General features: G+C 31.8%; 1 protein-coding gene across 2 annotated transcripts; it reads left to right on the top strand.

Annotated features, from left to right (window-relative positions):
- Positions 1-308: 308 nt before the first annotated feature.
- LOC107014968 (homeobox-leucine zipper protein ROC5) lies at positions 309-5,995 on the top strand. 2 transcript variants are annotated; one of them, XM_027915711.1, is made up of 10 exons: positions 309-321; positions 433-492; positions 1,618-1,829; positions 1,917-2,034; positions 2,113-2,799; positions 3,042-3,143; positions 3,237-3,446; positions 4,518-4,689; positions 4,772-5,133; positions 5,219-5,995. In XM_027915711.1, the coding sequence occupies exons 3-10, from the start codon at positions 1,627-1,629 to the stop codon at positions 5,600-5,602; spliced, it is 2,238 nt and encodes a 745-aa protein (XP_027771512.1). In that variant the 5' UTR covers positions 309-321; positions 433-492; positions 1,618-1,626; the 3' UTR covers positions 5,603-5,995. The 2 variants fall into 2 exon arrangements, with proteins under 2 accessions (XP_027771512.1, XP_015070591.1); XM_015215105.2 differs by lacking the exons at positions 309-321; positions 433-492 and adding an exon at positions 902-1,515.
- Positions 5,996-13,183: the final 7,188 nt, after the last annotated feature.

Raw genomic sequence — 13,183 nt, 5'->3', positions numbered from 1 at the left:
GTTCATCACAGTAAGATTTTTATCGCGCGAATATAGATTAACGAGAACAACGAACATAGACACGAACCAAAAAAGGGAAAAGAAAAATGAGACAGGCGGGCGATAAGCGCGCCACATCATGGTAAAAAATCCAGCTAGGAGCAGACATATCAAATATTGACTTGTTTTGGTAAATAGAACAACCCCACCCCCCTAAACCCCCCCTACCCCAACCCCAGATTGTCATTTTCACCCTAGCAGCAGCCGTACATATCCACTATATATATATTCCTTAGTGCTTTTTTCCTTATTCATTTTACTGTTCGAAAGTTAAAAGCAATTGTAAGTAGTACTAGAACTTGTTCTTTTGTTAATTTTATAATGATTAATGATGTTTCCTTTGTGATTTTAATTTGATATATACATTTGTTTATTTGTTTTGTTTAATGATAGGGCAATCGATCGAGACGTGGAACAAATCAATTTGTATTGACTAGCGTGCGTTACTCTCTGGTAAGTCAGGTCTTAATCTGCTAATCAGTAATCAGTAAACAGTAATCACCATTTTTTTCATTTTAATTAAACTTCCATTAATTTAATCAATTAATTAATCTACTTTTGGATCCCAAAATGAGCATCTGGAGTTATGGACTCTTCTGGAACTGTGTGTTTTTGGTGTGTGTGTGTGGATTTTCAATAGGTCCACACAGAATCCTGAAGCTTTTTTCTATTTACTTTATACACAGAAAAAAATAATATTCTAAAAAGTCTTTTTTAACTTTTATGCGCTTTTTTGTTGATGGAAGAGTCAACAGAGTCTTTTTCTTTTTCTTTTTTCTTCTGATTTGTTGGTTTCTTGCAGTTTTTTTTGTATGGTAATGAAAAGTCCACTTTTTTTATATATATATACTGGTTTATTTAGCCCCATTTATAAAACCTTTCATTTTCTTCTTTTATGGTAGCGATCCCACTGTTTTTACAATGACAGCTATAAGCAGTGAAAACCCATATCTCTTTGATTGAATGAATGAAATAATCTTGTTAGGGTTTCCTTTTTATTGTTTTAGCCAACCCCTCTTTTCTCATTTGTTTAAAAGAGTGGAGTTAGAGGGGAAGGTGCAATAAGGGTTCTTGGTTGTCTTATACCAACCCCCTTTGCTTCTTCTTTAATTTTTGTGGGTTTGGGTTGTTGAGTTTTATGTTCATCACTAATCTTGGGCTAAATAAAAAAATACACTATTTTTTATTTATTTTGTGGGTGTATAAATATGAAAAGTGTGTTGGGATCTTGAAAGTGATTGAAAAGGGTGTTTTTGAGATTAAAGTTTTGATTTTTTGATAGAGTGGGGTTGAGTTTTGATGAGTTTTGGAGGTTTTATTGGAAGTAGTAGCGGAGGAAACGGTGGTGGGGTTTCAAGATTGGTGGGTGATACTTCATACGAAGCCATGCCTACTGCTACTATGGCTCAGTCACAGCTTATCACATCATCTTTATCTCATTCAATGTTTAACTCTTCACCGTTATCTCTTGCTCTTGTAGGCCTCCTTTATTTAAATTAGTACTACTTATTAATTTTTTTTTTATTGTTGGTTGGGAATTGGGATTAATCAATATGTGTTTTTGGGTTAATTTTTCAGAAACCGAAAATGGAAGGTTCTGGTGATTTGAGCTTTGATGGAATGGGAAGGAACTCCAGAGATGATGAGTACGAGAGCAGGTCCGGGACTGGGAGTGACAACTTTGATGGTATTGGATCGGGTGATGAAATTGAAACTCACATTGGTAGCTCATCCAAATCGGCAAAGAAGTACCATAGGCACACTCCATACCAAATCCAAGAGCTGGAGGCGTTAGTGTTTATAACCACTTTATGTTTATACTTTTGTCTTTTAAATTGTTTGTGAAATTTTTTTATCTATCTGTCTTGTGCTGACAGTTGCTTTAAGGAGAATCCACACCCGGATGAGAAAGCAAGGCTGGAACTTGGTAAGAGGTTGACATTGGAAAGCAGGCAGGTTAAGTTTTGGTTCCAGAACAGGAGAACCCAAATGAAGGTAAATGACGACACATTTAACATTATTTTCTTGTGTTTCATTGTGTGAATGTATAAGTGAAAACCTACGTTGTTTCAGACCCAGATGGAGCGTCATGAAAATTCAATGTTGAAGCAAGAGAATGATAAGCTTCGCATTGAGAACATAGCGATGAAGGAAGCGATGAGAAGCCCAGCTTGCCCACATTGTGGTGGTCAGGCAATTTTTGGTGAGATACACATTGAAGAGCATCATTTGAAGATTGAGAATGCTCGGCTGAGAGATGAATACAGTAGGATCTGTGTTGTGGCAAACAAGTTTCTGGGTAGGCAGGTGGAATCTGTCCATGGTCCAATGTCAGCTGGAATGGCTAATTCAGGTTTGGAACTTGCTGTGGGAAGAAACGGCTATGGTGCTATGAGTTCTGTTGACACTGCATTGCCAATGGGTCTTAATTTTGGCAATAATTTCTCAAGTGCTCTACCAGCTATTTCACCTAGGCCCGCCCTGAGCATGGCCGGTGTAGATGTATCCTTTGATAGGAACATGCTAATGGAGCTTGCTTTTGCTTCCATGAATGAGCTGATTAAGCTGGCTGATATCGGTGCTCCTCTGTGGCTTGGAAACTTTGATGGAACTGCTGAAGTATTGAACCTTGAGGAGTATGCCAGGTCTTTTCCTCCATGTATTGGCATTAAACCTGCCCATTTGACAGCAGAAGCAACCAAGGCAACTGGTACTGTGATGATTAACAGTCTGACCTTGGTGGAGACTCTGATGGACACAGTAGGTTTCTTCATCCTGAAACCTGTAGTTGAGATTTTTAATTTCTCTGAACCATTGCTGAATGTGAAAATGTTTCTCCAATTTGCTTATTGACATAGGATTTCTTTTTATTTAAGGAGTGTTGCATTAATGGCTGCATGTTCTTTTGATTAAAGTTATTTTAACTTCTAAGTAGAGGAAAAAAGCATATTGTTGGCTTTTGTTCTTGCTTTCCATGTAACATGTAACTTCTACTTATGCAGAGTCGATGGATGGATATATTTTCATGCATTGTTGGCAAAACCTCTACAATTAATGTGATCTCCAACAGCTCAGGTGGAAGCAAGGATGGCAATATGCAGTTGGTACGTTTTTGTTATTTTGGTGGAAGTCGCCCATTCTATAAGCTACTTTTCTTGCCTGTCCTGCAATAGAGGTCTGAAAATATTGTTTTGCAGATCCAAGCTGAGTTCCAAGTTCCTTCTGCTTTAGTTCCTGTCCGTCGAGTGAAGTTTCTACGCTTCTGCAAGCAGCATGCTGAAGGTGTCTGGGTGATGGTGGATGTGTCTATTGATGCTATTCAGGAAGGTCCACTACCGCTTGATGGAAGTTGCAGGAGGCTTCCTTCGGGATGTATCGTGCAAGAGTTGCCCAATGGGTGCTCCAAGGTGACTAGTCCATTTACTTTTTTCCATTTAGTATTCCATGCAGTTCTCAATAAGTTGCTGACATTTACCTAGCTTATTGTTCTATGTAGATTTACTTTTCCTTGTTGGTTTGTGTATTTATTCGTTCTTAATCAAGGGGTTTCTCTTGTCTCTTTGCTTACATAGGCTTTTTTATGCACTTCATACTATTTGGTTTTTGAGTGTTGATTCTCTTGACCTTTGCTTCTGAAATATATTTTATCCTCAGCATCTTTTGGAAGTGCTGTCAGTAAAATAATTTGACAGTTGTAGCCTAAGAATCTGAACCTTCTATTGTTATTTTATTCTGTAGATGCTTCTCTATGTTTATTTATGTCATCATCAAATTCAAGGCTAGATTTTTTCATATTTGCTTGATTAGGCTTCTGTCAGATTAGAAAATTGGTTAATCGAGGATATCAACCTTACAGTATTGCAAGATGCCTCAACTCCTTTTTCTGTGTCTTGAACTTTTAAATTTATGATCATTGTGTGAAGGCAAAGCCTCGGTAGTTTCATCTCAACTGTATAAGCAATATAATGTGATGCTTCTGTCCAACACCCTTGCCCGTGCTTGTGAAATTGTGCTTGCATGGTGTTTACTTGGTTACCACTTGTGTTATTTGACCTCAATATAGACTTCTATTGTACTCAACCTATCTAGAAATTCCAAAGTGATCTTATTTGTGTAACAGTAATTTTGGTTTAACTTAAACCTCTTATATTCTATTCTTCATTTTCTTACAAAATCACATTTTGCACCGAGTTTCCTCGTTTGCATCCCATCTTTTTGAGTGATTATAAACAATTAACTCTCATCATTTCCTTGCATCCTATCTTTTTATTCCGGAATCCCAACTTTGTGTAAACTAAATATACTGGATACACAGATTGATATATGCTCTTTTGAAACATATAATCCTTTAGTTGTCTTGAGTTGCTGGTTAAGTTACCTAATTGCCTCCATGCAGACCAATTGATGTCAAAGCTTGTCTTAATCTACTCAGTTTGTGTGTATAAAACTGCTAGCACAATTTTGACGGAAAATTTCAGGTTATTTGGATTGAGCACATGGAGTATGATGAGAGTGTCGTCCACAATTACTACCACCCTTACATCAGGTCTGGCCTGGGGTTTGGTGCCCAACGGTGGATCGCCACCCTACAAAGGCAATGCGAGTTCTTGACAATCATGTCTTCTCCTGTGCCCAGTGGTGATAATTCAGGTATATCACGTCATAATTGTTCATTTGACACTCTCCAACTTTGAAATGATAATGGATTCTTATCAAGTTTCATTATTGGCAGTGCTTACTTCCAGTGGACGGAGAAGTATTGCGATGCTTGCTCGACGCGTGATTCGCCACTTTTGCATTGGTGTTTGTGCAACCTATTACAACTGGGAATCAATCCAACTAGGGACTGCAGAGGAGAGTAAGTTTATTATGAGGAAGGGCGTTGGTGAACCTGGTGACCTTAATGGTATGGTGTTGAGTGCCAGCAGGACCCTCTGGCTGCCGATAACACATCAACGTTTGTTTGACTTCCTGAGAAATGAACAGATGAGAGGTCAATGGGATGTGTTGTCCCAGGGTGGTTCCGTGCACCGAATAGTCCACATTGCCAAGGGTCAGGATCCTGGCAATAGCATCACTCTGTTTCGTACTACTGTAAGTGCAATTGGTGTGGCTTTTAGAAATTTGACACAAAACCAGTATTCACCATTGTATAACTGTGTTTTGGCTTGACTTGCAGGTGGCTAACAGCGATGGTAGCCAAAACAGCTTGCTGACCTTGCAAGAGTCGTGCACAGATGTATCTGGTTCGATCATAGCATATTCATCACTTAATACCGGAGACATGAATGCTGTGATGAATGGTGGAGATTCCTCCTGCGTGACGTTCCTTCCATCTGGATTCGCCATTGTTCCAGATTGTTACGAGAATTCCAACGGGGTAGCTGGCATTGGAACACTGGAGAATGGTGGTAAGATTAATGGGTGCCTATTGACCATGGGATACCAGGTACTCATGAGTAACCCGCCTACAGGAAATCTCACTATGGATTCAGTGAACACTGTTGACTCCCTCATCACCCGTACAGTGCAGAACATCAAGCTTGCTTTCCAGTGCAATTAAATCTCCAACTGGAGGTTTTGTTGCACTCACTCACCCTACAAGTTATAGAGTTGTTGCTTTTCTGTGTTGTGATGCAAGTAGTAGTATACAAGGTTATTGACGGGTTTGAGTCAATGAACGAACCGAGGTGGTTCCCTCGGGTTGACTAGTTAGTTAGTATTTGGTATGGTGTCTTGATGAGGCATGGAGGATATTGGTGTGGTTCGCGTATTGACTTTCGTTGGCCCTTTTAAGATTATTGTGTGATATGATATTCTCTACAGGTTGTTAGTTTTTATTATTAGTACTGTTGGTTTGTTCGTGTTTGAATCTTAGTTGTGTTTTTGGGTGTTGTTAAACGCTCTAAACTTATTTGGATGGTTTTTTTAATATATTTGGATTTTGGTTTATCAATATCTCATTATGATTTATTTGATTTTCGTGGTGGCTTTATAATATGATTTCTGCAGGGAATACTTACAGTTGCAGCAAAGTATTCTATTTGATTTTACTACTCAACTCATTTAACGTTAACTTCAATTTTTGTACAACATATACTTTTTATTTCTTACGAAAAGATAACATGTGATGCTTTCTGCATCGGTAATATAAGGTTTCATGCATGGAAACAAGGACCACGTATCTAGCCTGTTCGACTAAACTTTTATAAAAAATATATATATGTTTTTTTTTTTATATATACAAAATGATTATTTGGAAAATATTTTTGACAAATTGCTGCTTATTTAAGGCTTCGAACATGGATACCCTATGGTGTTTTTTTAAATGCCAAAATAATCACTCAAAGTCCCATGCATTCTTTCTACCATAGTAGAAGAATATATTCCAATTTAAGGGTGATTCAGAGTTTTCAAGCTAGATAAAATTTTAACGTGTCATTTGTTGTAAAATTAGAGAGCCACCGCATCAATGTATGTATATGTGGCCTCTATTCAGGAACTCTGTGTCATCATTTTTGGCAACACTCTAACTTTATATTTTCACGTGACATGTTTAAAACCACAAGATTAAAAGACACTTTGATATATTCGATATAACTTTAATTTAGAATTACAAGATTCATAAGTCTTTTTTTTTCTTAAATTCCGTTTCAAATCAAACTAAGTCATCCTTTTTGAAACAGAGGGAGTATCAAAGTTCTCACTAGCTTTTGCACCAAATATTCTAACTTGGACGGTCGAAAAACTTACTTAAAAAGACTACTTAGAAAGTCGTTCAATTTAAGCTTGTTTACTTAAAAAGTCACTCAATTTTATTTTACAACTCAAAAATCACTCAACTATTGATATTTCACTCATAGAGTCATTCAACTATTAATATTTTATTTATTTAGTCACTCAATCAACTTAAAAAAAGTCATTAAATTTCATTAGAATAAAATATCTATCTTAATTATTTTATTGACCAACTCTAACTATTTAATTATATTTTTCTTCTGGAAACCTTACCGTAGCGAGTGGGGAAAAAAAAGAAATTTCCTTTTCTATAACCGCAATTGTCTAACTGAAAATAATGCTGAAAAATGATTATTTTTTTTTTTAAATAAAGGCTGGAATCAAGAAGTTAAGAATCCAAAAAAAAACTGTAGTAATCTTATTGATTTTTTTTAAAAATAATTCAAGAACATATATATTTAAAGAAATTTAATAAAATAATTAAGAGCATCTTATTAATTTTTAAAAATAAATTCAAAAATAAAAATTGTATTTTAACAAAATTTAATTTAGAAATATTTAAATTAGTCGAGTGATTTTCTACGTAAAATATCTTAGTTGAGTGACTTTTTTAATAAAATACTAATAATTGAGTGACTTTTGAATTATAAAAACAATGAGTGACTTTTCAAAGTACTTTTGAATCATAAAACAAAGTTAAGTGACTTTTCAAGTAAATTACTTTAAGTTGAGTGACTTTCTAAGAGAACTATTGAAAGTTAGGTGACCATTTGAATTATTAACTTACTTTAAAAGAATTTTTCCTATTATCGCCCTTTTGTTTTATGAAAGAGATCTTCACAACCATTTTGATTTTTAAATGAAAAAATAGTGTAATAGATGAGTGAGTTCATTTCGATTAAGAAGAAGTGCGTTATTGGGTGAACTTGAATGACCATTTACCTGACTAAAGGCTGTAAACTTTTAATTGCAGATTGATAAAAGCTAAATGATAAAGAAACGTATGAATAAGAAAAAGTTGTTTATCGAAGAAAGGCTCTGTTTTGAGCGTTCGATTTTGTTTGAGTTATATTTTATATCACTTAAAGAGTGTAGCGATTTACTGAGTTTTTTATTTAATTGGATTCCTACTCAATGTTGCTCTGGGAAATTTACATTTCGAGCTTGATTGTAACATTTATCAAAATTCGTAAATTTGTAATTTCATTTTTATCTATTCAATATCAATAAGTTCAGAATATTTTCTTGCGTATATCTTTGTAATTTGGATCCAAACATGTAAAAAATACTCAAAATCACATGTCGGGCCGTGCATATAAATACTTGTTACGTATATATTTATTGATTTGGTTTTGATCAAGAAATTAAATTGAATAGGAAATAATGCCTACCTTTAAAGTGAAGGTACACTATTTATAATAATTCAAAACATATATTTATCTTTTTACGATATAAAAAATAATGTGTGATTGTAGCGATCCATTTTTAATATATAGTTCACACATGCGACCAAAATTATTACTTGCAAATCTATTTCAAATATTAATGTCCAATACTTATGAAAAATTTTAACAGTTCAACTGATTAGCTATCTGATTTTTGTAATTTTTTGGTGAGGATATCATATCTTAGTTGGTAAATCTCCGCTCTCAATTTCCTTCCCCTTACTCTAATAAAATAGTATTAAAATAAAAAGTATTTTTCATTTTTTAATTAGTTTAGATTCAACCTAATATTATCAAAAAGCATACGACCAACACCCTCTAATTAATCTCCTAAAATTTTAAATTAGGACGTCACTTCAAAGCTAATTGCTACTCCAACTTGCTACCATAGTCAAAATAGTAATTAAAAAAAAAAATCCCATAGAATAAGTCAGATTTGGTACGTCACTTCCTTTAATTAAATTTTCTTTAATAGCTGTATTATGTAGCTGAAAGAGACTTAAAACGATGCATGCAATTTTAATTAATTGCTCCTTTAAATTATACTATTAATGTAATCGGCTTTGCAAATTGAAACCTAACCCCCAATTAAGAGAAAAGGATATATATATATACTAGTTTCCGAAACGTGCGTTGCACGTTTGTCTCATACAATTATTATAAAGTTGAATTATTATATAATGTTGAAATTAGAAATATTAGTTTTATCAATCTATATTTTATTTATTAAATAAAATTCATAATAATCGAATAGTACATTGACCATCAAGCAAGAAATATGAAAAAATAATTATATTATTATAGCATCNGAAGAAATATGAAAAAATAATAATATTATTATAGCATCTAATAATATGAATATATCTATATGACTTGTTCTTAATAATCTCTCATTACGCCCCATATTAGTAAGTACACAAATTGTGTCTAGATGCATGTATTTAAATATGATTATTTAATATTAAATTAATTATATATTAATATTTAATTTAGTTTAGGGATAAAATAAGGGCAAAATGGTAATTCAACTTTTAAGTTAAGAGCTTCCCACTTATAATAATACGAGTATATGTTATATCATAAAAAAAAAATCATCTACCAGACTAAGTACAAATATGTCATAAATATTTTCTTGGGATAGCTTAATATATATAGGTTGTAGACTACTGAATGTGAATATAATCGAAGACATCTATAAACTTTTTCAACACGTCGCATTAGTACCAATTTATACTCTATCAATAGTTATTTCTCCAAACTCAAAAGAGAATTTAAGAAAATTATAAAAATATTGAACCAAACTAAATAAGTATTAAGAGAATGATTTCTATAATCTGGCCATGTACAAAATTACACTAATAACTTATCTTTTAAGTCTAGCAGGGCACTCTTATAATCGAAGGTTCTGATACCATCATTCTGCTATCGAAAAAGAAAAGCATATCAAAAAAATCATAAGAGTTTCAGAATGTTCATCTATGAATTTTTCTTGTACCTACAAAATTAGAATATGCAAAGATGAAACAAAAAGAAAAGAAATAATACATACTTACTGGAGTATCTCCGTTGAACATATGAAATTAGGAAGATGGTAAATTAGATTTTTGAATGATTAACATAGAATACACACAATATATTATAGTAAATGAGACTCTTTGTTTCCCTTGTCTGTTATGCCTTTTCAGTTGCATCATTTAAATATGTCTTCATTATTATATGATAGAATTACTGAAGGCTGAAACTAATAATTATACATTGTAATTTAAGATACTATAAATTAAAAGTTTTATATTTAATATTAAAAAGTAACTCCAAGAAATTGAACAAATTACAAAAATTAATTTCTCATTAAAATAATTTTCTCACCTATTAGAGCATCAAATAAGAATTAAGGAAACATAAATCAACACATGTAAACAAATTGACAATTATTTAATTTATACATAGGCTAAGAGATGAACTTCAAAAATTTTAAACTATTTTAAAAATAATAATAACAGGAAAACGTGTCTTTAAGACAATTAAACTTTATTATATACTTTATATACTGATATTTTACTAATAACCAATTAGATGATTTTTACAATTTCAATGTAAGGATAGGGGTAAGACTTTTCAAATTCAAAAATTAAGAGTAATTAAGTTAAGATTATAAAATAATTAGCAATTTATTTACTAATATTTAATTACTTTGATTATGATATAGTATAGGGGCAAAATAGTAATTCAACTTTTGCCTAACATTCTTCCCACTTATAATAATATATGATATATTATTTAGATGGAAATTATTAGTATTTAATATTATTTTTGCAGTTACTAGTTTTAGGTAAGATTTTATCAACTCAACATTGAAAAACATACTTTAAGTGAGACAATTGTTATATGTATTGTTAACATAATGCTATAAATAATAAGTTGATAAATATTAAATAAAGATAAGAGTAAGAACCATAGAATTTGACACAAGAAGTTGATGACTTGGTATACCTCATTTTAATATGCTTATACTCGAGTAATGCATGAAACTAAAATTTAAAAAGAAATAAAAAAGAATTTGTAATTCACCTTTTCCAACACTTTTCACTATTAATTCTTATTTTTAACAAAGTACAACAGATGTTAAAGTAAATAAAATAATTTATTTTATAAAAAATTATATTTTTTATCATAAATAATTAATTTTTCTATAAAAATTTTAACACACAATTTAATCTTAATAAATATTTGGGGGCTAAGGCAAAGGCCTTAAAGGCCAAAGCATAGAGCCGCCCCTGATCAACGCTATTAAAAAACAAGGAATTTAGCAATCGGATTATGAAGGAATGGAGGTCGTGATTTAGGGTAAATGGATAGAAGGGGTGGAGGGTGTCTTGCCTCGTAAAATTGTGAAGGTTTAGCTTGTTATGTTGTCCTAGTTGTAGTACTAGTCATATAGGCTTTGTACACACGAGCATTTTCTTATTCTAAGGAGGTGAAATCATTAGGCTATTATAACTTATTATGTTAAGGGTGTCCAAAATATGTTATTTAATTATTTTTTATGTTATTTTACTTTTATATGTACCACAATATTTTCGAACGAAGGGTGTCCAATTGGATACACTGACCACCATGTACCTATGCCGCTGATTTGATTTATTTAAGCCGATTATCTTTCAAAAATAGCTTTTTATCTCCATAAGTTTGTAATAATTAGGTATGCGTATACACTATATCCTCTGATACCAGATCCTACTTTAATTGTTATTGCAACAGATAAAATTTCATACATAGATTAACAATAAAAAGCTTATGATAATTCCATACTACTACAGACTGTAAGAAAATTCTATCAGCTAGAAGTATTTTAACAACGAATTAACTAAAAAATCGATAAATTTCATAGCTAGATTCATGTTTTCTGGTAGCTATGATTGAGATTTGGTTTATTGACTTTTTATAGTGTTATGTCATAATCAGTGTCATTTTTTTCTTAAATGAAAAGACCAATTTTCATGTGTTACGTTTGAGTCAATGACTCAATGATATATATATATCATGAATTGAAAACAATGGCTTTGGTGAGTGTTACGTTTAATTTGCTGGTATGTATAATTAATATAATAAAAGAATATGCATGTGTAATTTCTACAAAAATAAAATAATTAAGAAGATTAAAGCAAGTATTTGGTAGATATTTTTGTTGAGTGAGTGAATGACTAGTAATTAATTAGCAGAGGGACCAAATTCTTAATTTTTTCCATTATATATATATATATAAAAATATATATGAGCCAATGGAATCATAGGAAGTTTTACAGGTAGGTCTCATGCTAATGATGTTTAATGATGGTTGTTAAAACATTAATTACTGGTTATCTACAAAAAGAACTTGACCTTATAGCCATGATCAAATGTTATTTTTAACAAAAAGTTCTTGTTATAACTATGATGTGATGTGAAATTATTGAGTGTTGGGGTGCATATGTGCAATACTTTTTATGACGTGAGGTTTTTTCAAGAAAATTGTACGAGTGGATAATTAATAATATAACATGTTAAGATTTGAACAGTAGTTAATTAAAAGTTTAATAATACTTATATTAGAGTCAATAATTTAGATAGACAGGTTGATGGAAATATGACAAACTGACAGTGTAAGATTCGACTAATTATCTTTACACATTTGATTTGTCGAACGATTTGTCAATTTTTACCTACAGCTTTTGAAGACACAAACAAGGAAGACGATTATGGACTTGGTGGCCATAAATATTTGGAAGTTAATCTCAAAATTAGTCCATGAATAATATGATAGATCATGCGAATGTAATCTTAATTAGTTGAAAGTATTTAGATAGTTTTAACTTTTAATAGTGTGAGATCGTAAACATGAGACTTTTAATGATATTACCAAATGATAGCCAAACTTTATATAAATGTTATAATATTGTATGCCAAGATTTGGAGATAATTGATACCAACTTTAATTTTGTCTTTGCTTAGAATGTACATATGTATAGGGATTACTATTTTTCTTTGAAGTAAGGAATGTTAAAAGTGATTCTGTTTAAATGATGGAAACAAAATCACCACATTCCTATCCACCATACTCAACTTTCTTGAATAACACGAAACTCGTTTGGAGTTCAGGATTTAAAGTTTAAGATTTTGAAGAACGAAATTATATATAATATAAATAAAATAGTAACATTTTTTTTAATCTTAATGTCACTCATTATTTGGGAAAATAATCAAAATGCTAATACTATGAAGCAACTTGTGAGGTTGATAATCATCCTCATCTACCGTACTAATAATTAAATTAGTATCACTAACTCTAATTTTGAGTAAAAAATCATTTTCAACTATTTACAATAAAATATTGCCTATGCTTAATAATGGTTAGATTCAATTTTTGCTATTCGGTATTCGATATCTATTTTGAGCTATTCAAGGCGATTTCATACTCATGAATT

This window comes from Solanum pennellii, chromosome 3, assembly GCF_001406875.1.
Source record: "Solanum pennellii chromosome 3, SPENNV200".
NCBI classification, from domain to species: domain Eukaryota; kingdom Viridiplantae; phylum Streptophyta; class Magnoliopsida; order Solanales; family Solanaceae; genus Solanum; species Solanum pennellii.
This window is presented reverse-complemented; position numbering and strand designations above follow the sequence as displayed.

Bases quoted from the DNA above. Each gene is read 5' to 3' on its own strand.
- LOC107014968 (XM_015215105.2), top strand. From the start codon at position 1,339: ATGAGTTTTGGAGGTTTTATTGGAAGTAGTAGCGGAGGAAACGGTGGT. The intron at 3,144-3,236 runs GTACGTTTTTGT...ATTGTTTTGCAG, and splicing joins AGGATGGCAATATGCAGTTG to ATCCAAGCTGAGTTCCAAGT. The intron at 4,690-4,771 runs GTATATCACGTC...CATTATTGGCAG, and splicing joins GCCCAGTGGTGATAATTCAG to TGCTTACTTCCAGTGGACGG.